At 38.7% G+C, this 25,547-nt stretch overlaps 1 protein-coding gene across 1 annotated transcript in view; it reads left to right on the top strand.

The window, feature by feature from the left end:
* DCC (DCC netrin 1 receptor) overlaps nucleotides 1-25,547 on the top strand; it is a 1,193,354-nt gene that overhangs the window by 410,889 nt on the left and 756,918 nt on the right. Inside the window, 1 exon segment of the mRNA XM_079943413.1 lies at nucleotides 21,067-21,387. Within this exon segment, the coding sequence (XP_079799539.1) occupies nucleotides 21,129-21,387 (259 nt within the window). The 5' untranslated portion in view covers nucleotides 21,067-21,128.

Here is a 25,547-nt window from a genome sequence, read left to right as displayed (position 1 = left end):
CTAGTAGGTCTGCATCTTTATTACCATCTTGCCCTAGGTTCTTCATGACCATTTTTTTTTTTGAGATTCCATATATGTTAGCATACGGTATTTGTCTTTCTCTTTCTGACTTACTTCACTCTGTATGACAGACTCTAGGTCTATCCACCTCATTACAAATAGCTCAATTTCGTTTCTTTTTATGGCCGAGTAATTTTCCATTGTATATATGTGCCACATCTTCTTTATCCATTCATCCGATGATGGACACTTAGGTTGTTTCCATCTCCTGGCTATTGTAAATAGAGCTGCAATGAACATTTTGGTACATGACTCTTTTTGAATTATGGTTTTCTCAGGATATATGCCCAGTAGTGGGATTGCTGGGTCATACGGCAGTTCTATTTTTAGTTTTTTAAGGAACCTCCGTACTGTTCTCCACAGTGGCTGTATCAATTCACATTCCCACAAGCAGTGCAAGAGTGTTCCCCTTTCTCCACACCCTCTCCAGCATTTATTGTTTGTAGATTTTTTGATGATGGCCATTCTGACTGGCGTGAGATGATATCTCATTGTAGTTTTGATTTGCATTTCTCTAATGATTAGTGATGTTGAGCATTCTTTCACGTGTTTGTTGGCAGTCTGTATATCTTCTTTGCAGAAATGTCTATTTAGGTCTTCTGCCCATTTTTGGATTGGGTTTTTTAAATATGGTCAACAGGAGCATCTCTTGTTTGTCTGAAGCTGCTACGGGCTAATAAATGATTGCGATAAGGACTTAGAAACATGGCAGCCAGTTCTGACATGAAGCCAACAGTGTAATGAATAACAGAGTTTCAGGATCCTGCAACTTTGATTGCCCTTCCTCCTCCTATTTGCTTTGTTCACCTCCAAGAAGAAAATGATCCGCATTTGTAATATCACCTAATCCTGCTGTTGGACATTAAACATTGATTTTAAACATTAAAACTGCTGAGCTTGCGGGTTTATGACCCTCAGATACGTTTATTTATCTATTTTTAAATTTTAATTTCTTTATGTTGAAATGGCCAAATCCACTGAAATGAAAGGAAATGAGATCTGAAAGCTGTGACTTTTCATGAAGTGTATCCAAATACAGCTGGTCGGGAGAGGATGACAGGGGGATTTTGCTGCTGGTGCTGGCTGGAAGGGCAAGGCTGAAGTATACACATTTGTTATTGAATGCTTTACAATTTGGTTATGTTTGGATTATGGTTTTTAAAATATCTCTGGGTTTTGAAAACCTCAAACAATGTATCTATAACCCATGGCCCATCAGTTTTATTGTGGCTTTCATTTTAGAGAGCAAGAGTGGTTTTGCATTTGCAATGAATTAGCTGTTTATTTTCCCAACTCTCCCATTTCATTATAGTGATGCAATTCATTCACCTAATGGTAAACATTTTTTTCTGATGTCTGGTCAGTGCTTGGCTCAAACTAGAAGGGTTTCATTTTTAGAGTGTCAGTGTGTCGCCATAAAACAATTTAGCTTTTGTGTTGACAAGGATGAGGTTCCTGCGATTTATAAGTGCCTTTCCTAGGGAATTATGACTGTGTGCCCTGCTTCTCCCTTCTTCTTTGTTAATGAATAAAAGTGAGAAGTATTGTGAAGAGATCATAAGCTATTTTTGAAAAAATCAGTAGTTATTACTGATACCAATTATTTGGTGCCTGTAGGTAGCCTTAGAAATAAAGTTCTTTGTCTTACCAGAAACAGCTAAAGTGCAGTGACGCTTAGATGATATCTCACCAAGTGTGCAGACTAACAGTTTCTCTGTATCGTTTTATTGCATACGTGCTCCATTTCTCAGGGCTAGGTGGTTTGCCTTTCTTGCCTCCCAAGATTGTTATACATGAAATTATAAGGATCATTGTATTTTGATGCATCTTCTAGAATGTTGAGAGGCAATGGGAGGAGACAGGTACAACCTGTGTGAAAGATGATTTCCTCAGTTGTTTGTTGAGATAAGTGCATTGTAAATGGGAACGTACTATGGTATATTGGCAGGGAGGTCACTCGAGCCTCTGGATATAGAGAATTACAGTGTTGTGTCTGTGTCCTGTCATTTTATTTTGTACTCACATGAACAGTTGCAGGAATGAACAAGCTAACATATCAGTTACGGAAGAGCCGAAATGAGGGCCTGCAGATGGACGAGTTTCAATAGCCAATAGTTGACAGGGTCGAGGGTCCTGAAGGATGATTTCATTGACTTGTTGCATCTCTGGTGCAAACAAGGATTCAACAGCTATCAAAAGTGCAGATTGGTCTCTAGAATCTCCAGGGATCTATGTGAATAGTGTGTATTTGGAGAAATGATCACAAATAGTCATGGGCTCTGGGAATCACAAATCAGAAAGCAGGTGCTCTGAGACCTTATAGCCCATAAGATCAAATTCAGGAAAACTGGATTTTTAACAATTGTATGTATGTATGTACGTATGTACGTACACATTTATCTTCTCTAAATCTAGTTTCTACCTTGAATAAAACTACTATAATAGGAAAGAAAAACTGTTAGCGAATAGGCAGTATCTAGGGCTGGATTTAGTGGTCTGTTCTGTTGTTGTTTGCCTATTCTTTGGCTTGGTGGTCATGCCCAAGTCTTTAAGGAAGCCCTAACTAATTATTACTCCCTTGATGTTTCTGTCTCTTTGAATACCCAGAAATAGGAACTACACCCACCTTTGCTGAATTATACATTCAGATTTTAATGCATGCAATTTTTCCTTCTTTGGGGATTACAGTTTTGTAGTATGCCGAGGTCAGTGAGAAACACTGACCGCTGTCAGAGTCCCACATTGGATGTGATGTTTGGGAGGACTACGGATGGTCCTGGTTCAAGAGCTAGTCCACATGAGTCAGTTCTTTTAATGATAGACCCACAGAATGTTAGACCTGGCAGGGACTAGGAAGTCACTTAGTCCAAGCTCTTCATTTGGCAAAGGAAGAAAGTGATATTAAAAAAAAAAAAAAAAAAAAAAAGAGGATTCATTGTCCAAGGCCATGCTGTATGGATGGGATCATTAGGAATAAAATTTAGGTTTCTCGGCTTTAAATGTTTTACAAATGCCCTGAAATATTGACTTTAAAGCTGAGTAAAATCCACTTATTTCAAAGATTTAATAACACAGTTTTTGCATAAGCAAATAATTTTGTGTAATCTTTACTGAACTTTTTTTTTTTTTTTTTTAAATGAGCATTACATATGATTCTTGTACAGAAGGGTCTGGGCCAGTGGTTTTTAAATGGAGTTGGTTTTGCTCTTCCTCATGGCATTGGTAAAGCCTGGAGACATTTGTGATTGTCACAACTGGAAGGGGAGAGGGAAGGGTACCAGCATGTGAAGGGAGACCAGATAGGCTGCTAAACTTTCTACAATGCACAGGTCAGCTCCCCCCAACAAAGAATTATACAGTTATCCAGCCCCAAATGCCAATAGTTCCAACATTGAGAAACCATGGTCTAAGGGGTGCCCTTTGTTTTTCTTTTTTACTTATAAATCTTCCATGGTTCTAAGCAAAAATCCAACAAGAACAGGGCTTCTATGGACCCAAATACATCTATGTTACCATAATCTATATTTACAAAAAACTCTTGACAAGGTTGTAAAATACTGAAGATGTTTGTGAGTACTGGAAGGTTCTTACCCTTGTGTAAGAATTTTTACATAATTAAAAACTGGCACAGCTCAACAATAATCACTCAGAACACATGCTGGCCATACGCACAAAGGATGGCCCTGGTGGAATTCAGACCTTCTTAAGCAGATCAACACGTATGTGTGGGGAGAGACCAGGAAGACCAACAAAAATCTAGAAGGGTTAGGAAATGGCTGTGTGAGAAGCTTTGGAAGACACCTTCTCTTGTTCAGATGAACTCTCACAGTTTCTTGAGAGAAATCAGATAATGTAAGGACTCTTTGCACCCCAGGAGTTAGGCATCTTCAGACCTCATTGGTTTTCTAGAGCAGCTGCTTAATCTTTATCCCCTGTTGCAAACAAACCACTAGACTGCAATACCGCCCAACAAAAGAATAAAATTTGTCCATCTATCATTAAGATAACTGTTATTGATTAGTCTCCTTGTAATTTTCTGCTTTTTGTTTTCAGATGTTGGTTATAAATCACACCCAAAACAGGCACCGAGACTGCGTTTGTGTCTATTATGTGGTTCTGATAAGGCTGGGCAGCGTTTTTCACCTTCCTGATGCAAGTTATTGAGATTGATTGAAGTGCTTTGCTGGTCCTATCCTAGACACTGTGTAATTAATGTTTCATTATGTTAATACATGCAAATGTGAAAGTGTGTGTTTGATTGGGAGGTGAGAGAACAAAAAAGGATTAAAGAGTTCACTCCAAAGTACAAATTAATTTATTGCATTGCTAACTGGCCTCTGAGGAATGAGGGAGTAGGCTTCAAAACAAAACAAAACAAAATGCACAAAAAGAAAGAGCTGTGCATGTCTGTGTCATTCAGAAGTGGTACAGTTGACAATTATAAAAAGGATATTCAGTCATATGACAGAGGGCTTGTCCATGCTGTGGTTTCAGCAGTCCACATCTCCCTCTCTAGTAAAAGGCTTTAGGTTGAGGAAGTTACAGATGATTTCCTCTTTACATACGCAAGCGTTTATACCTATACAGAGTGCGTTAAGATCATACTGAAACATTCATGCAGTATAAAGATCTTTCATATTCAATCAGTGGTTGACTTCATGACATTACTTTAGTTGTAGAAGGGATTTTAATCCCAAATCAATCATCCACAGATCTACCCCAATGATTTGCTTATTGTTGCATGTTTCTTCCCGGTCTTCATGGTGATAATTTTGATTATTTCCTACTATATCATTATATTTGTGTTCTGTGATTTACTTATCTATTTCCCTAATATTAAACAGTTAATATGTTTCAGTATAGCTGGATTTGCTATGATATCAAACATTGCAATGAGCTTTTCATTTTTATATATACAGTGATTTTTGTCCCATTGAATTATTTTCTTGAGGTAGCTTCTTAGGAGTGAATTTACTAAATCCTAAATTTTTATGGCTTCAGATATACATTGCTTTCTTTAGAAACATTCCCACTCCCAATATCTAGCATAGAGACTTATGGTTACTGAATTTAACTCAGCCTAGACTTTACTAAATTGTGATAACTTTAAGGTTGTCATATTAAGTTGTTTTAGCCAATCATACCTAAAGGTAGGTAAAAATGATCGAAACTTCCTCTCCACTAAATGATGCTATTTTGAATAGATTTTTAAAATGGGAAGCTGAAGAAAGAAGAGTTTAGAAAGTAAGATTCAGCCAGGAAGGGAAGGGCTAGAGGGAATTTTGAGAAGAGAACACTAATGCCAGTAGGAGAGCACTGGATACCCAGGAGGTGGAGGGCAGAAAAGGGCTTTGGAAGAGAGGGTTAGAGAATGCTACATAAACACGATTGTTTCCTATCCAGATTTATTTACTGGAGGTATTACAGGGACATCATTGTAATATATTCTAGCCTATTAGTGTGTTGCACAATTTACTTATTTATTTTTGTTTAGGTTTTTCTTTGGGTTTAGTTGTTGTTGTTGTTTTGGGGTTTTATTTGCTTTCATTTCTAGTGATTACTCGGGAGGAAGGGGCAGGGTGGGTATCTTTTCCTACTGTCTGTGGCTGCTTCCCTGCTACAGTGGTAGAGTTGAATAGTTTGCTCCACATACCAAAAATATCTACTCTCTGGCCCTTGACCGAAAAAAAAAAAAAAAAAATGTAGAGTCCCGATATAGAGAAGCAAATCTGACAGGCAGAAATGGAGTTTGGAGTCAAAGATAATATTTCAAATTCAAACTCATCCATTGGGAAAATTATAATTTGTTATAGTTTTTTCCTCCCTAAAATCAACATAGTAATAATTTCATCAGCTGGTTGAAAATGAAATCATATAATTGGTTTAAGTATTGATCCCCTTGTTCTTCCCTCCTATAAATGAAGAACTTCAAAACTATGATTAGTGTTTAAGGTATCTAGTAGTTATTTGTGCATTCTCCTGACGTGGTCAAATGAAGATCCATTAGTACTATGTAAATTTAAAAAAAAAAGTATTCTGTATGAATTAATAAATTAATGCAACCAAAAATACCAACTTAATTTTCCCCTGCTTTTAGCTGTGGCCATGATAAACTGTTAGTTGCTGATGTCAGCACTGACTAGAAAGGTTTCCTGAACGTATTTATTTGTGTCAAAGCATTGAACCCACCACTATTAAGCAAAAGGACATAGAGTTGTGAGTCATTTAATGTGATGGAACAGGTCTCTTGCCTATGATCCCAACTCTCATACTTCATTCTGCCGTTATTCTTCATGGTCAAAGCCAGTGGAGTTAATAGTGTCTGAGTGGCCGCGGTCCTTTGTACCATGATTCATGTGTCATTTTTCACAGTCACTTTGCAAACTGACAGGGAAGTGTGATAGTTTTTGGTTCACAGTCCCCTTCACTCAGACAAATCACATCTTTAATCACTTGGTTTCAATTTCTTTGTAGCTCCAGGCCAGTATGATGAACCCACAGCCATGTCTTTCCAGTTATTACCAGGAGGTGTTCCAATAAACATTGGCCTTTTACCCCTACCCAAAGACATTTCCATTAAGGAGTAAGCAACATTGAGTGAGAATAAGGCAGTCATTCTTTAAACACAAATTTAACGAAAACTCCAGAAGCATGACAGTATATCATACATTTCAGAAATAGAAATGTATATACTATATTTCAATATAGTTCATTCTGAATGCTTCTAGCTCCTGACAAGATTTCTCACTATCAGACAAAAATAAACAGATTTCAAAAGAGAGTGCAAGTTTGAACATCTGTGTCATCTTTAAAACAGTGATAGGTCGGAGACTATGCCTCCCAGGTTGCCTCAAACAATTCTAGTTTATACGTGTTGTCCTGGCATAATTATAAATTGAGTTCTCTTTCAGTCTCAAAAGTATCAGATTTATATAAAAAATATGTGATTATCCTAGTGATCACACCAGTGATTTAGCTTGAAACTAGCCAAGAGCAAAATGTACAGTGCTGGGCTTCCCTGGTGGCGCAGTGGTTGAGAGTCCGCCTGCCGATGCAGGGGACGCGGGTTCGTGCCCCGGTCCGGGAAGATCCCACATGCCGCGGAGCGGCTGGGCCCCTGAGCCATGGCCCCTGAGCCTGCGCGTCCAGAGGCTGTGCTCCGCAACGGGAGAGGCCACAACAGTGAGAGGCCCGCGTACTGCCAAAAAAAAAAAAAAAGTACAGTGCCATAGTTAGCCTGTCCTCCTATTATACATTTTTGGTTAAATTTTACTTTTTTTTTAACATTGGTGGTGAAGAAAAATTGACATGCTGATGTTCAACAGCAATCCCACCTAAAAGCTACTTTTAAAACCTTCACAAACTGCGTTACTGACTTTCTATCTTGGAGATGCGCAAGTGGGCATCCATGAAAGCCTTTAATCTACAGTGTCTGGTTATGAGCTTCTTTGGGTCCTGCTTGCCCATAAATGGCAGACTCCAGGTGAATCCTGCAGTGGGTAAACCAAACTTTGGACCTACTGGAAAGTAAGTACTAAAGGAAGCTCAAAATGTTCACTGTCTTTCCTTTATTCATTTTTGGTTCATTGAACATGTTAAAGATGTTCTCTTGTCCTGAGACTAACGCCACCTAACACTTTTTAAAATTATTATCTATTATGCGTTCATCAGTGCTAAACATAAATAGGGAAGGAGATTTAAACAAAATGGTAGTCATAGTTCTTGATTTTGAAAGTAGTAGATCAGATATTAATATATTTGATAGCTCAATACAGATTTTCTGGGCTAATCAAAATTTGGGAGGCCTGATACTTATAAATTCTGCTGATCAAATGCCTTGTTTCTTCTACATCCAGTTATGTGGAATAAATCTGGGTTTTGTGATTGAGGGTCAGTCTCAAGGAGAAAATAAGGTAGAAAAAGGTTTTCTGCTTTGGTGTTATTCCTCCAGCCTTTTCCCCCACCATTCTGTTTGTTGATGCATAGGCGCCCGGGTCTCCTGTTTGTTGATGGAAGTGCAGGGCAACTTTATTCCAGTGGGCTCTTCCCAGACCATCCCAGACCTTGACCCATGATTTAAGGTGGTAAATAACCCCCAACCCTAACCTCCAGACCACCCCCTACACAGGATAATAAACCTGACTGTATGTAAGTGACTTTGATCATTATCAGTCCTTTTCATGTCTGTATTATTCGTTCCTGTGGCTATGCAATAGCAAAGGCGTATTTTTCAAGCTGTTTTTTCACTGGAGAGAAAAAGAATTGAAAAGGGGAGAGGGAAGATTTTATTTATTTGATTACATTAAAAGGTAGTGAGTGCTTTGGCTAATATGATTTAACACTTATACTAATTATGGTTTTTAAATTACAGTTCTGGTATATATCATACAAATCAAAATGTTATACAACCAAAAGTAACCCCCTCTTTAACTTCTGGTGACACATATTAAGTCCCTGCCTGTTCTGATCGTTAGGTAATATGAGGCTAAAAGAGCTGAAGGCATTAGGTGAGAACCTGTAAGTGGGGCAGAACAAGATAAGAAGCAGATGCATTTGTCTGGGATCGTGGGCCGTGAGGGGAGGAAGTGTCTCCAGCTGATGAATTATAAGGGAGCCCACACTTGAGATGGGGGCCTGTGGACCACACTCAATGAACTCAGCACATTTTCTGCTCTCAATTTTGCGTTTCATCTGAGAATTGTGTATACATTTACTTCTGAGTGTGTTATGGTAACACTTGGACCTCTCAGTGGAATTACAGTTTCTATCATTCAAGGGAACCTGCTGTTTATTATTTAGATAAATTTAAGGCATTTACTCTTCCTCAGTTGAGACACAGAAGATCATTTCTTTGCTTTGACCCTTACTGATTTTTTTTTTCAATTAGAGACAATGTGAAAGGAATTTGTTAAAGGTCAAATAAGATAAATACATAAAAAGCAACTGGATAGAAGTTTGTCCAGGAATGGTAAAAAGTGGCGAAGCAACCTTAATTGCAACCCACAGCTCACCATTGGTGATACTATAAGTCCCTAGCTCTTCAGGACTGAGAGTTACCCAGATGTCTTTTTTAAAAATAACTTTATTGAAGTATAATCAACATACAAAGTCTGTACATATTTAATGTATACAACTTGATGAGTTTGGAGATAAGTGTAAACCTGTGAAACTATCACCAGGATCAATGCCGTAAACATATCCATTGTCTCCAAAAGTCTCTTCCCACCCTCTTTATTTTTTTTTGTTATTAAAAACACAGCGTAAGATCCACCTTCTTAGCAGATTTTTAAATATACAACATTGTTAACTATAGGCACCATGCTGTACAGTCAGTCTCTAGGATTTATTTATCATGTATAACTGAAATTTTATAGCCTCTTTAAAGCCAGTGAAAAACTCTACTGTGCTATAGCAGAGCAGGCTAGACTGTACTGGCTTAATTGCAACAAGAAAACAAAAGAAATAGCTTTTCCCTTCACCTTGAATATTTATTCGTGTAAGATGAAAAAAGCTAACAAGACTGTTTTCCTTTTCTCTGGGGCTTTTTAGTAAATGATGATATGATAATAGCATGGGTTACATATATCATCAGTAATTAGAAGAATACATTTTCCACGGAATCCCCAACCACTCTGTTTGCTGAGGTATAGATACAGCAGGCAGCAGGGACATGAGAGAGGCCAGGGAGTGTCCAGAGGCAGCGAGGAGAAGGACAGGAAGAGAGAGGATGGATGAAGCATGTGGTCTGTGGTCCTGAACTAGAGGGCTATTAGAAGGAGCAAGGTAGTGGGGGAGCTACATAGCCATTTAATAGATATTTAATGAGATGCATGAATGAATGAACAACTATAATGAACTTCACTTGTGTGCCTATAGACCAAATATTCTTATTAAAGTTTTTGTAACTGGTAAATCCATTACCGAGAGGAATGCAGCTTTGAGGGTGGCGAGTTTAGCACAAGGTGGCAGCTCCAAGCTTGAATCCCCTTCACTGTGAATTAGCAGATGGTTAGCAGAATCATCTTCTTAGAACAGGGGTCAAGACTACAGCCTGGAGGGATGGCCAGATTTGGCCCTTACCCTCTTTTTAAGATAATGGTTTGTACATTTTTTAAATGGTTAACTTTTAAATCATCCTAGAAATAACTATATAATATCCTCAGTGTTGCCTCTTGGCCCACAAAGCTGAAAAATATTTACTATCTGGCCCTTAATAGAAAAGAAAGTTGGCCAACCCTTCTTCAGACTGCTCAAGGAAATATTATCAGTATGAATATTGATAATTTTTGTTTTTATTGACAGTAATATTGAGTAATCTTTATCATTCACAACCAATCTAAGAGAATGAGATCCATTTTTTTTTAACCTCTGTTATGATTTTCTTTCACTGATATAGGCAATTCTCCTAAATTATTCATGTTTTTGTCAGTGTAACTTTATTCAATAGGTATTTATTAAATGCATCTGAGATAGTTAAGGGCTGTGTGATACAGAGAGACAAACGTGATTCATTTCTGCTCCCCAGGAGTCTGTGGTATAATAAGGAAGAAATTCTCACAAATATGTGATAGAAAGAATAGAGCCAGAGGAGACATTGAATAAAGACCTATCGCTTCTAAGAGCTGGGACTGTCACTGCTATGCAGGGAGACTTTCTATCTCTGTACAGGCCTGTGGTCTAACTTTTCCATTTTGTAAAATGAGAGCTGATGAGGATTAATGTTTATTATTTAATTGGCTTAAGATTTATAACTAGTTCTAAGATATTATTGGATGTCCTGCCATATTGGAAAGCAAGTGAACTGAGAGTGCCTTTTACTATAGTGATTACAGCTCCTAGAGAAATCTTTGCCCTCTGTTTTGTTTGGTGTCTGTAGTAGGACTTGACCAGCAAAGGATTTATGAATAATTCAGTCTAGAGAACTTTCCAGATTGCATCCAATAGTGGCATTCCAGACATTCAGATATTGACTCGATCTTATACATTTGAATAATGCATTTTAAAATATATATATATGGTCGGGTCACTCATTCCTTGGCCACTGTTTGGGCACAGGGTGCCTTCAACTCTGGTCCCCTCCTGCTAGTATGCTGGGTCCAAGGTAATAACCACCGGATTCTAGGAACGACTGTAATGCGAACATTTCTAGAAACTTCTAAAGCTAACTCATGCATGCAATTAACTCTTTTTAGATGAGAAATACACATGTGTGTCTTCATTTTCAGACTTCCCATTATGGTTTTGATCCTTTAAAGAGACTTCGTCCTTGCTCTCTAAGTCATCTCCTGTAGAATCTAAATCATCATTGAATAAAACAAGTTGTTTACATGGGTCCTTTAATAAAGGCTGACCTCCTGAGTGGTTCAAAGCTCACTGGCTCTCAGTTCCAATGTTGATGTTTCTCTTATCATTGTGGGTTTTCCTTCTTGATGTCCTTCATAGACTAAGCAGGAAAAGCTCACCTTTCTGCTGTGACAAGATACAGTAAGTATCCTGACAAAGAGAACTAATAAGAACCTGCTGTATAAAAAAAATAAATAAAATAAAATTCAAAAATTCAAAAAAGAAAAAAACAGAATGACTACATTTTAATAAAAAACACTGTTGGGCCTCTGTGTCGGGAAAATTGGGATCATTGTAACACAAATGTTTTACCAGTATGGGTACCCCCATCAGACTTTATACCACAATATCAACCATGAGGTTTGCTGAATTTTCAAGGCTTTCCCAGGACCTGTCAGACCTTTATGGAATTAATCCTTCACATATTCAGCAGTTTCCACAAGATGAATGCTTCATTTCTCATGAATCATAATAAAACAGCCTGTGCTTTGTTGGCAGCGTGACCTCTGCAGCCTTTTATTTTCAAGAGAAAAGATTAGACTTTCTCTCTATTTCATGGATAACGAAGGTAGGTTGTTGGTCTCTTGGCACCTTCAGTACCTGCACGTCTTTGTGCTCTCATATAAGTCTGTGATAAACTGATCACAGCATGATTATGGCAGATCTCTTCATATAACAAATTTTCTCCTAAATTTGAGGGTGATTTTTGTAAGTAGCAAAGCTAATATGTGTGAACTCATAGACTTTTATAACAAGAGAGCTGAAGACACCTAGAAGTCATGCAGTCTGACTCCTTGTTTCATTGTTGAGGACATCGGCTCCCAGGGGTGTAGCCCATACTCAGAGGGGCTAGTGAGTGACAGAGATAGGCGAAGTACTCAGGTCTCCTGACCCCTTGTGCTGAGAGCTTTGTTTTGCAAGTGTGCCTTTTTTGCATATAAATTATGTAAATTGCTCTATTGATCTACTTGGACTCATCCTGGACTCTTTTCTTTTCTCAACAATCCATATCTAATCCCTCAGCAACCCCACTGACTCTACCTTTAAAAATGGATCCTGAATCTGACCATTTCTTATCAAGTCACATCATCTCTCACTAGCCTCCCAACTGGTTTCCCTTCTTCTTCCAATGACCCCTATTCTCAAAACAGCAACCGGGATGATTCTTTTAAAAGAAGATTTCTCAACCTCAGCACAATTGACATTTTGGACTGGATAATTCTGTCCTCTGAAGGGTTGTTCTGTGCATTGTAGGATGGGTAGCAGCAACCCTGGTCGCTTCCCACTACATGCAAGTAGCACCCTTCCCAGCTGTTACAACCAAAAGTGTCTCCAGTGTCCTGGCTGGGGGATGGGAGTGTCTTTCCCTATTCAAAACTACTGTTTTTATAACATAAGTTGGACCTTTGCACTGTCTTGAAAACTCTCCACTTGGTTTCCTTCTTTGTCAGTGTTAAAGCAAAGTTATTTTGCTTGTCTACCAGGTCTTACACGTCTCCCTGTGACCTCTTGGTCTTGTTTCCCGCAGATTTCTTCCCCTAGATACCTATTCTTCGCCTGTTATGGATTGGATATTTGTGCCCCTCCCACCGCCCTTGCCCTGGCAAGTTCTTATGTTGAAGCCCTAACTCCTGGTGTATATTTAGAGATGGAACCTTTGGGTTTAGTTGGGGGCCTCATGACGGGATTAGAGTCCTTGTAAGAAGAGGAAGAGAGATCAGGATATAACCCCTCTCTCTCTCTCTGTCTGTCTCTCTCTCATATTATTACAAACATGTGGATAAAATAGCAAATTACTATGAATCAAAAACTGAATCATTTCTTACAAGGAAATGCATATAAATTTCAACAGTGGCTGTCACCAGGTGAAGCAGGATTATGAGCGAGTATTATGACATTTGGTTTTATGTTTATATGTTCTTATCTGTGTATAGTAAATATGGGCAACTTGATTAATAATAAAGTTCTGAAAGTTGATTGGTCTCTTAACAATACCTGACATTCCAACGCTTGTCCACTTTTCACTGCCATCTGGATGGAGAGATTCCTATACACTAGATACCATTACCTGGTACTTTTTCTAAATACTCTGAAAAACCTTTCTCAGTGTTCCAGTTGACAGCTGTGTATTCATAAAAAGCAGTCCGTCCCCCTACTGATGAAAAACACAAGGGAGGAGAAAGCCAGCTTACATTTTACCAAAATGAGGCAGGGGATAAAGGTTCAAACCCAGGGCAGATTAAGCAGGACATCGAAGTTTCTCTTTTAAGTGTTAATTTTGCATGAGACCTAGGGAATGATAACCTAGAAGTCAGACTGTGTTACCTGTTGAGCTGAAAAATAATCCCATTACAATTTGCCCAGTATCACACAGCAAAATCAAGCTGTGGTTTAGAGATTCAGCTCTTGAAGCAGCAAAGAGATGAGAAAGCTACTCCCCCACTCTACCTTGGCCCTTATCATTTTTCTTTACCATTGGATTTAGCCAGCGGACACTCAGACAGTTGCCTGGGGCACACACTTCTTGCCCTATAAAAACCTCAGATCTCTCTGCAAAGCCTCCACTGCTTTGTGGAAGATGCCACGTGCTCAGAATGTGTGATGGGGAGCCTCTGTGTGGGACCATGGCTTCTTGAACTTCACATCCTGTATTTATATTTCTGAATTTTGCTCCCTGTCTTGTAAAGGGAAGAGAAAAAGAAGGATTGCTGTGTTAAGAACAAAACAGATTCAGCAACCTTTCTACCTGTATATTTGGTGGTACTGGACTAGGTCAGCAAGTGTCCTGACAGTAAAATCACTTTTCCTGATTCAGTCATGGTAATTTTCCAAGAGTTCACTCTTGGTAGATACGTCAGAACTGAGAAGGGTAGTATGAATTCATATACTATTTGCTTACTTTTGCGATGGCCTCAGGGAAATAATTTCATGGGGGATAAAATTGCCAGATAAAATACAGTATGGCCAGTTAAGTTTGAAATTTGAATAAATAACAAAAAATGTCTTAGCCTAAGTATGTCCTATGCAATATTTATTTCATATCAGCATTTATTAAGCACGTATATACTAAAATGTTATTTGTTGTTTATCTGAAATTCAAGTGTAACTGATATCTTTAATTTTTATTGGCTAAATCTAGAGATGCTAATGGGGGAGAAACTGGAACTATCCTTTAAAATTTTTCATTTCATCCATTGCTTCCCTACATTTTTCGGTACGCGGGCCTCTCACTGTTGTGGCCTCTCCCGTTGCGGAGCACAGGCTCCAGACGCGCAGGCTCAGCGGCCATGGCTCACGGGCCCAGCCGCTCCGCGGCATGTGGGATCTTCCCGGAGCGGGGCACGAACCCGTGTCCCCTGCATCGGCAGGCGGACTCTCAACCACTGCGCCACCAGGGAAGCCCTGTTTCCCTACATTTTAATGATACTTAATAAATTCCCATAGTAAAATGCACTCGTGTTTCTTCCTGTTAAGTCTTTGCCTTATTGAAATTCAGTAATAAATGCCATAAAACCTCATTCATTTCTGATTTCCGTTTGTTGTAATAAAAACTTGAAGTCGAATGGCTTGAACATAGTCTCTCTGAAGGGCTGGAATGCACACAATCCTTTAAAGATATGACCACATCTTCTGACAAGTATTTTTACCATGTCTCTTATGTAGTCGAAAAAAAGCACTGATACTTCACAGAAACCACTGTGGTCATTGGTTCTGGCTTTGGTTAGATACACTTTCTCACTCTGGGCTGGCTGAAGTTAATGTTTTGCATTAATATGAAGCATATAAAGTATACCTCCAAGGCTCTAGCAGAATGAGTGCTAATATGGTTTTGCCCATCTGGAGACTAAACTGGTCTGAGGGGCAGGTCACCCAGGCAAGTGTTTAGAGTTCCAGTATTTTTAAATGCTGTAATTATACTGTGGAGCTAAAAAGTAATGAAAGAAATGTAATCTGATAAAGAATAATATATTTTCCAAAACTTCTTTTGCAAGAGGATTATAGCTATTGCAGCTGATTAAAAGAAATCTTTTGACAGCTCCTTGTGTGAACAACCAAGAATGTTCCAAAGAACATTCTAAATGTTCAATTGACTATAGAATTTTTTTTTTCCTTAATCCAGTATGGCCATTTGGTGTCCAGAGGGCTGGTAACAAAGGAAAGATGAGGTGTCGTCACCAATAGCCCTCTTTCTTAGCCTTTTCCCTACTTTTTTTTCAGCCTCTCAAAGAGAACTATACAACAAATATTAATAAAATATGTTGGGCTTCCCTGGTGGTGCAGTGGTTGAGAGTCCGCCTGCCGATGCAGGGGACATGGGTTTGTGCCCCGGTCCGGGAAGATCCCACAAGCCGCTGAGCGGTTGGGCCTGTGAGCCATGGCCGCAGAGCCTGCGCGTCTGGAGCCTGCAGCGGTGAGAGGCCCGCGTACCGCAAAAAAAAAAAAAAAGTGTTGAAATGGTATTCAGTTATTCGCATTCCTGGATCATCCTGGTAACTTCATCTTTTTACTTAGAATTGACCATATTGCACAAATGCACCAAATATGGAACATTATAACAAGATAGTTCAAAAAACACAAGGATCCCCAAGCTGTAGGGATCCCCAAACTTCCCCAGCTGGAAGTTTTGGAGAAGCAGTTCTCAAGCTTTAGTGAATGTGAGAATTTCCTGGAAGGCTAATTAAAGCACACATTGTGGGACTCTGCCCCATTGTTGCTGACCAATTGCATGTGTCTGGGGTGTAGACTGAGATCGTGCATTTGTAACAGGTTCCCAGGTGGTGTTGCTTTTCCAGGTCTGGGGACCTTAGTTTAAGAACCACTGTGTCAGATTTATAATCTGATATCCTAAACCAAGTAATGTTCACATTAATTAGGGGACCTGTTAATTCATGGGTTTCTGTTTTGTTTTTTAAATCCCCTCCTCCATCACATAGCCTCACAGACATTATAAGCTTTTGCGAGGGCTGATTCCAGAGTGGCAGCTGCACATGTAAGTGATGTTTGATTAATTGAAAATGGATTCTATTCCGTCACCCATAGAACAGTTTTAATTTCTTTCAATGGAGTTCTCTTTCTTTATCTTAACACAAGAGAAACAGATGCAGTAGAATATATTTCTAAGAAAAGATAATAATGGCAGAACTTTCTGGGTTGATTCCATGAATTTGGGGATCCACAGACTCTCCAGGCGTCCCAAAGTAAAAGTTTTCATCATTTGAAAGAGACAAAATTATGCAGAGTAAGTTCTATGGGGATTTGTATGACATTTTCTAATCTTAAAATCTTTTAGGAGCTTCTTTTTACATTCATGCTACTTTTCATAAATTTCCTTTTTAGCTTTTATTGCTTTAAGCAGAAGCTCTAAAACATTGGACTTGGAAAGGAGTTTCTGACTTCATAGGGAATTATTTTTCACACTTAGCAATGTTTAATACTGTAGATGAAATGTCATACCTTAAAAATCCATTCTAAGTCTGCCTCTGTGACTGGTCTTTGAAATTAACAAGAATATGATAAGGAGAGCAAGCACAAAGGGACTTAATCTTATAGAAACATTTTTACTATTTGCTTGATCATTTTGGTGAGTTTCTAAAACACACTGAGGATCTTCTCTATCTCTAGGTGCTCAATTAATATAAATCTGGAATATCCCTAGGAGTGTTTCTCCTATGCTTATTTATGTTTGACAAAACTAAAGCAAATAGATGTTAATATTTCTCCTTTGGGTCACCTCTTAAGAGTAGGTCTTCCTCTATATTTTCATTAGGAAAACATTAAAGGTTTTGCTGTGTTCGTATCTACTTATGAACTACCATCTTTCAGAAGAAGAAGAAGAAAAAGAATAATGTCTAAGGAAAATATGATACTCTATTTTTCTTGGACCAACACAGATAAGAAACAATACCAGTTAGTTAAATGCATATATGGCTCTTTGCCTAAATCCTAGACAAAGAAGATTTAGGAATCTTCCCAAGACAAAATTTGGAGAGAGAGAGGGCTGAGACTCACTTATTCTTATCATGAACTCTGGTATCAGACTCACTCATACAAATTTCTTACTGGATGGGATTTTGGTATTCTCAAGTACATTTCTCTAAATATAATTACCTTATGTAATTTTATAGCAGGCCAAAAGGATTGCTTCTATGAAGCAAGACTGAGAAATGTTACTATTTGAGGGTTCAACAGAATGACCATGGGCATCTTAAAAATAAAACCAAACCAAAACAAAGGGAAAACTTCTCCTGTTGGCTTTCTTCTGGATGAAATTCTCACCATTGTTATTCTAATGTAAAATCCTCTGTAAAATTGTAAAGTAGGTAGTTTCATTTTGACTCTTCCAAAGCATTCTTCTATTGCTTTCTGATTAAATCTTTCACCCATTTCCTAGGCGACCTGTATCCTCATGAACTCTGCCCAAATTCCAGCCACTATTTTTTGAGCCACAAGTTCCAAATGTTATTTGTACTTCTTTGCTTTCTTTAGTTTTATCATCTTTCTTTCTCTGCTCCTACATTAAATCAGTGTAGTTGATTTCACATTGAATTTTAGATGAAACAATTTGATATAATTATTTTATAAGATATGATACACTGGTAGGCCCATCCCTCCAAGGGGAACTAGTACTCTAAGAGAAGAGGGAGGAGGATAGCCTAGATTGAAGTCAGTGTAATTATCAGTGAGACATTTCTTAGGCCTGTGTATACTCTCCAAGGGGGTGGAGGCAGCTTGCCCCTACCATGAGCTAAAACTTTGAAACCAGGACCATTGGAGACACACCTCTTATTTCTCAACAGATTATATTTGCTTGGGTCCATGCCCATCTTTTCTAAAAATGAAATAACTAATGCAAGTTACTTCAAGCAGCGAGACACCTTTATTCCAGAGTCACATGTTCAAAATATAATTGTGAAAAGGAGCACAAAAGCTCACATTGCCAGCAAACTGCAAGGATAGTTGTACTGAAGAAATGTTAATCTTTATTTAACTTTCCCAAATTATGTATTCACAGTGCTGAAAACTGTCATAATCTCCTTCTTTCAGATTAAGTGGATTATTTATTTGTGATAATGGGCACATATGCTCATTAACATGGTGTCATAAACAGCTGTGTGAAATATACTGTGTGTTCTGTGACATAAATAAGGTGTTCAACATGAGGTGGTTGTTTAAAATATAGGCCCCGGGAAGAACAAAAAAGCAATCAGTGCTTTTTAATATAGTTGCCTGGTCTTAAATTCTAAATTTTTTTCTGCCTTATTAATGCTACTTGTATGGAAATTGCAGGTATTACTCTAGTGAAATATCTTGACATTTAAGGACATTAGAACTTCTTTCTACTTTCTCATCCTTGGTGTATCTCTAGCTAGCTGTTCACTGTTAGCAGCTCAGTAAGCTCAGAGCAGCATTCATTTGATGGATGTCTTCAACCCATCCTAATTCTGAAAGTTCCCAAACTGGATATTGAATTTAGAGATCATCAAGTTCAACACCCTCATTTCACAGAAGGAGCTGAGCTTCTGAAGATTTAAAAGGCTTGTTTGAGTCCCAGATCTTTAAATAGTAAAGCCAGGACCAAGGGCTAATTATCCAGACTTCTGATGTGATATACTTTCCACTAGAGGGATGGGCAGTAAGAATTAGGCTGGCTACACAAAAACAATCTGACGGGAGGAGGACCTTATTGGACAATGAGAGGGTGAGGCCGTATCTTTTGGGATTTTTACCATTATAATTTACGGTAGACACGATGCTCACTGTTATTTTACAAGTTATAATAATTTGAGCAAACTTCCAGCTGCTTTCTTTGGGTAAATGACCTAGTTGGATGAAATGAGTGTATGACAATGAATGATGGGCAAATTTCAACAAAAACAATAAAGTAACAGACTTATTTTGAATATAAGGTTTAGAAAAATTGGGTTTGTGGGAACATGGCAGATAACACCATGGAGAAACGGTGAGAAGCTGTTCTGCTTTATCTTGAAAGTGGAGTATACAAAGCTAGAAATGAGTCTGTCCATTGGTGCCAGTACGGGTCAATCCTTTATTATAAGAGTACTGATGGTAAGCAATTTAGGTGCCTGCCTTTTAAATAACAGAAAACTGGAACATTTTCACCAAGTATGACAAAAATTGTTCCCGTCACAGAAAAATTAAGGAAGCTAATGAAGTTGAGATTGTTATCCTGGAAGATTGAAGCCAAACATAACTTAGGGGAGGGAGTATTTTTAAAGAAATTAAATGTGTTCCTCTCCTCCGCACTGTTACACAGGGTGATTCAGGAGAAAAATGGGATTAAATGGAAGCAAGAAAATTCAGTTAAGACTCTAAGAATGATTCAATATTGAAAGCAAGGGATATTGTAGAATCCCTAGGCCCAGAAATCATTGAAAATGAAATTTAAAGTAATTGAGCTTGAGTGATTTAGGTATACACCTGTCTGAGCAAAGGGTGAGCCCCATGACCTCCTGAGACCTCATCAAAGTCTTTGATTCAACAACCAAATATTCTGCCAAATGCTGTGATGCCAGCCCTGAAAAGAATGTACTTAAACTAACTGTAGGTGTTTTACCTCCTCCAGATTCTTAAACAACCTTCTATTCTTTCTGTTGATTTCTTATGTTCATAGATGTTTATGAGAAAAAATCCAACTATAATATTCACCTAGACTTCCTGGCTCGTGAGCAACATTTGGATGAAAATTGAGACATATCACGGGTCTGTGACTTTAGGTGGTAGCTTTATTGACTTGCTTCTGCAAGTGGCATCTCTTACCTATTTAAAACACACCTGAGCTTTGTTCTAAATAACTTGTCCCAGCCAGTTTGGAGCTGGTTTTTTGTTATTATTGTTAATGAAATACTGTCTCTGAGTGGATTTCTTTTTAAATTTATTGGATACTAAACTCAGAATGCAGAGATAGAAATAGCACCCTAAATCTTAGCTACCCCACTACTAACCGTGACTACTTCATTTATTTATTTAAAATATATATTTATTTATTTTTGGCTGCGTTGGGTCTTTGTTGCTGTGTGCGGGCTTTCTCTAGTTGCGGCAATTGGGAGCTACTCTTTGTTGCGGTCCATAGCCTTCTCATTGTGGTGGTTCTTTTCTTGTAGAGCACAGGCTCTAGGCGCACGGGCTTCAGCAGTTGTGGCATGTGGGCTCAGTAGTTGTGTCTCATTGGCTCTAGAGCACAGGTTCAGTAGTTGTGGCGCACAGGTTTAGTTGCTCCGTGGCATGTGGGATCTTCCCGGACCAGAGCTTGAATCCGTGTCCCCTGCATTGGCGGGTGGATTCTTAACCACTGTGCCGCCAGGGAAGTCCCACCATGGCTACTTTGGAAAATATTAGTCTATTCTGTCTAAATTTTCAAGTGTTGATTGATATGTGATGGTGGCTATGCCTAGATTTCTATAAATTCTTAATTTTTTATATTATTACTTTTGAGACCGATAGTTTCATTAATTGTGGTTACTTCAATTGGACACTTTTTCACTTCTTTAACAAAACATCCTTGATTTTAAGTTTCATTTAGCCTTGGACATTATTCAAAGCCCCCAGGTGTTTTGAAAAAGTTTTGTGAAGAAAAGGCAGGGGATTGGCTCCTGAGATCTATTTGAATAAGTGAACATATTTCCCTGTACTTTCATGTTCCAGGTTTCCAGATTAAGTCTTTCACATCACTGCGCTTCCTGTCGGAACCTTCTGATGCCGTCACGATGCGGGGAGGAAATGTCCTCCTGAACTGCTCTGCAGAGTCTGACAGAGGAGCTCCAGTTATCAAGTGGAAGAAAGATGGCATCCACCTTGCCTTGGGGATGGACGAAAGGAAGCAGCAACTTCCAAATGGCTCTCTGTTGATACAAAACATACTTCACTCCAGGCACCATAAGCCAGATGAGGGACTCTACCAATGTGAGGCATCTTTACGAGATTCTGGGTCAATTATTAGTCGGACAGCAAAAGTTGCAGTGGCAGGTAAGTGGATTTTTCCTTCTCCTCCTCTTCCTTCTCCATCTCTTCTTCTACTCCTTTTTTTTTCTTTTTGAGATTAAAAAAAAAAACCCTAATATTTGTAAAAACAATGTATATTTTTTAAGAAAAAGGAAAAAATGTAAAAACATGTATGTTTATTTCCTCACGGTCTTGATTGACTTTTTGCCTAAATTAGCTTGGAAAACAATAGAAGAATCTCAACAATTAACATAACATGATGAGATTTTCCAAAACAAAATTTGGTTCAAGTTGACCCACTACTTATGTGTAAGGAAGGAGTTTTCATTAATAGAAAAATATTAGAAAAATAATTTCCTAATTAATTCCATTTTACAGCCTCACTAATGATGAAAATTTGCAGTGTGTGTGTGTGTGTGTGTGCTTGTTTATTTGTTTGGGTTGGTTTTTTTTGCCTTTAGAGCAGTGGATTTTATTTTAATTATAATGGCTATAACATATAAATCTCTAAATGAAAAATAAAAATTTGAATAGTGCTTCCAAATATCTTTATGCTGGTAATGTATTGACTCAATAACCAAATAATAAGATGAAAAGTTTTTCTTTTTATATATATTTTGAAGTGGTGCAGACGCTGAAAGAAACAGTACTGAATGTTCTGGAATCCATGGATATTGCTCTTTTTTGCCCCACTTATTTTGGTTAGAGGGTAGCTCATGATTATTTCTTTTCAGAGGTAGACCTGTAGGAAGAAGAATTAAATTTTCCTCATTTCTGTAATGATTCAGCTAAAAGTTGGGCTTTGACTTTGTTTTTTCATCTTTTTCTGTTGTTTAATTTTGATATTGGTCACAAAACAAGGCAAATGGATCCAACCTGAAAAAAATTTAGGCCTTCAGATAGGTAAACAGGTTTGAAGGGCTCCTTTCAAACTTAATCTTCAGTTCTATTCACTTGAATGAATAGGCCGTAATGTAGTCATTTGATATGGGTTTCCTTTCCCAGGGTCCATGTAGTCTGTATACAGGAAGACTGATGAGAATGAGGACTCATTTTCAGCCATGACATTTACTAGGACAATCAGGCAGGACCACCTCCCCCCTTGTACTCTTCTAGTAAAGATGCAATAAAGTTGAAATCTGAAAAAAGGGATTTTGTCAGATTATGATATAAAAAATTAGATCTCATAGATAAGCGATCAGTCCATAAATTCAACTTCCTGCCACTCTTTTATGGCTTCTTTTCCCCACCAAGGACTCTCTCTCATATTTCAGTTAAACAAGACTATTCTAGAGCAAAGATGTCCTGGCGATACAGTGGTCAGCCATCTTGGTTTAACCTGGACTGACCTACTTTTAGCACTTGCAAGTACTGGTCCTGAGAACCCCTCAGTCCCATGTAAAACCAGAATAGTGGGTCAACCTACCTAGTGGAACCTTCCACCTTCTCTAGCAACGCTAGACTGAAGCATGGGTGCCGAGCGTCTCCTTCACACATGAGGTGGCACCTGATCAGGAAAACCAAGGCTATCAGCCACCTGGGATCTCTGAGTGATGGGTGTCTGAAATGTGATTGACGAGCGTAAAGTGTGGAGAGAACTGAAATTCTATGTTAACGATGATTGATTAAAAAAGAAAAGTGGAGCAAGTGTTGGGGGTGAAGGTAAAAACTGCTTTCCTGGAATGCTCCAAATGAAGCAGAAAGGGTACAGTCTGATTTCCCGCATTTGAGAATTTCTGGACGCTCACATCCCATCCGTCAGTTGCCCACAATACAACGTAGCTCTGCTGATTTGAGTGAATCAGGCTGGTACTTTGATGCCTGTTCCAAAAGGCACACACATATGTGTGCTGTTAATGAAAATGTCCTGGTAAGTTGTGGTTTCTGTTTCCTGTGATCTAGATTCACTTTTACATGCTCTGTTTCAATGGTGAGATGAAGAATAATCCCTTCCCTGTGAGATATCAAAATAAAGTGGCTTCTTCTTTTGACTTTCGTATTCTGTACAAGGATAGGCTGGCAGATTCAGTCACTGAGTTACAATTTAATATTAGATTGTATCATTTCAAGGCAATGAGGCTTATTCACAGCCTTTTAAACACTTACCTTGCTGTTTGGCAACACAGCATATGTCAGTGTTATGTCTGCTGAGGTTAAGATGGCCAAACCACTGGAATGCACAAGGGGCATATATCTTCCCTGTAATAAAGACCACGGGCCTGATTTAATCTCATTTTTAAAACGTTAGCAGTCAGTAAACCAGCCACTCCTAAAAGGTAACAGGCAGCTTTTCTTTGGATGAGAAAAAAAAAAAAAAAAATCTGTTCTCTACCCTCAGGTGCTGTGTAGAGCCCATTTAATAGAATGCTTCTCTTCCATTTTTGCTTTCTCAAAGTGTCTTGATAAAAAGAAATGTGGCAAATGAAATTGGTCCTTAATCAGTCAGCTTATTTCATGCAATGATCTTGCCATACACCATTCATTCTATTTTCTAAGAACTTCTCAAGTGCTCTTTAAGCCCTGAGTACATGCTTAGCTGGAGAGGGAGAGAGAGTAGGAAAGGGAAATGAGGGGCTACCAGCCCATTCAACATCTTGTTAAAAATCTCAGTGTTACGGCCTACCGACTGTCAGTATTTCTGGGAATTGTGAGTTCTATCAATAAGGAACACCTGGGTTGTTAAATCTCTATTTGAAAGCAAGTTGGCCAGTACTGGCTGAAACTTGGGAATTGTATTTGTATCCAATTAGCTCTAATCTAAAATGGTACAGTATTTATCTGCATCGTGTACCTCTATTTAGCATTTCTAGATGGAGAACAGCTTGAAGAGAGGAGTACAGCCAGTCTTTGTTTATATAACTTCTCCTACCACCCTCTCCACTCAGTACCTAGAAAATCATCAGACGTGTTTAGTAGTTTTTCAGTAGATACTTGTTTTACCAATGAAGATGTGGGGCTTTCTGCCGTCTATGGAGAGTTTCTGGCCAATGTTCTCTTCTTCCTTCTCTTCCTCATCCACTTCTTCATTATTGACCTTGATGTGATTAGTTAAATTTACCTATGTGTGTCCCTACTCCTTTTTTTTTTTTTTTTTTTTTTGCGGTACGCGGACCTCTCACCGTTGTGGCCTCTCCCGTTGCGGAGCACAGGCTCTGGACGCGCAGGCTCAGCGGCCATGGCTCACGGGCCCAGCCGCTCCGCGGCATGTGGGATCTTCCCAGACTGGGGCACGAACCCGTGTCCCCTGCATCGGCAGGCGGACTCTCAACCACTGCGCCACCAGGGAAGCCCTGTGTCCCTACTCTTGATGGGCAGAGTTGGAATAATTTGATTTATATCTCAATAGTCTACAAATTCATTAACTATTAGAAGATGGACTGTGCTGGAATATTCATGCTACGTGAAAAAAATAAAAGGCATGTGTCAGTTCCTTATTTCTTCCTATAACATCAAGATGACTTTGCATCTGGCCAAGCACGTCTTCCCTCTGCCAGATGTCACCGGCTATCTGAGCCTGTATTCTCTTCCATAAAACAGACATAATAATAATCTACCTCCTAAGGCTGTGCTGGCTTTCAAATAACATCTAGGATGTAAAGCCATAGTGCAGAGTAGATTCTTATTCAATAGCAGCAGTAGTATAAAGAGACTTAATAATGGTTATTGTGTTATTACAATTATTACTACTAGGAAATGACAACTTTCAATATTCCCATGTGGTGGTACAAAAAATTTGGGGGGGAAGGAGGTAAATATAGGCTGCAAATCCTGAGCCATAAATATTATCGTCCTAGATCAGATATCTGCCTTTGCAATCCATAATTACAAACTGGCAAGACTGAATTGAGTTTTCAAATGGTTGAATCTCTCTGCAGTTTGTTGGCCAGCAATGCCAAAATCAGTTTAACTACAAAATTCATTTTTCAAAAGTTGATCTATTTTGTCAGTGGAGCCAATATAATTTGTACTGGGTCTAGACCAAGCAATAACTGCTGTCATTTTGGAAAAAAGATGCTGGGCAATCTTCTCAACCAAGCCTCCTTGATGCCCTTCCAACTGAAAAAGAGTCACCTAGGCTGGGTCTACAGGAGTTATTTGGTCTAGATTGGGAGTTTAAATAATGCTGATGTGTAAGAAAACCAGATCACTACAGAGCTCCTCCAAATAATCATGAAAGAGTCATC

Source organism: Stenella coeruleoalba, assembly GCF_951394435.1.
Source record: "Stenella coeruleoalba genome assembly, chromosome: 14".
NCBI classification, from domain to species: domain Eukaryota; kingdom Metazoa; phylum Chordata; class Mammalia; order Artiodactyla; family Delphinidae; genus Stenella; species Stenella coeruleoalba.
This window is presented reverse-complemented; position numbering and strand designations above follow the sequence as displayed.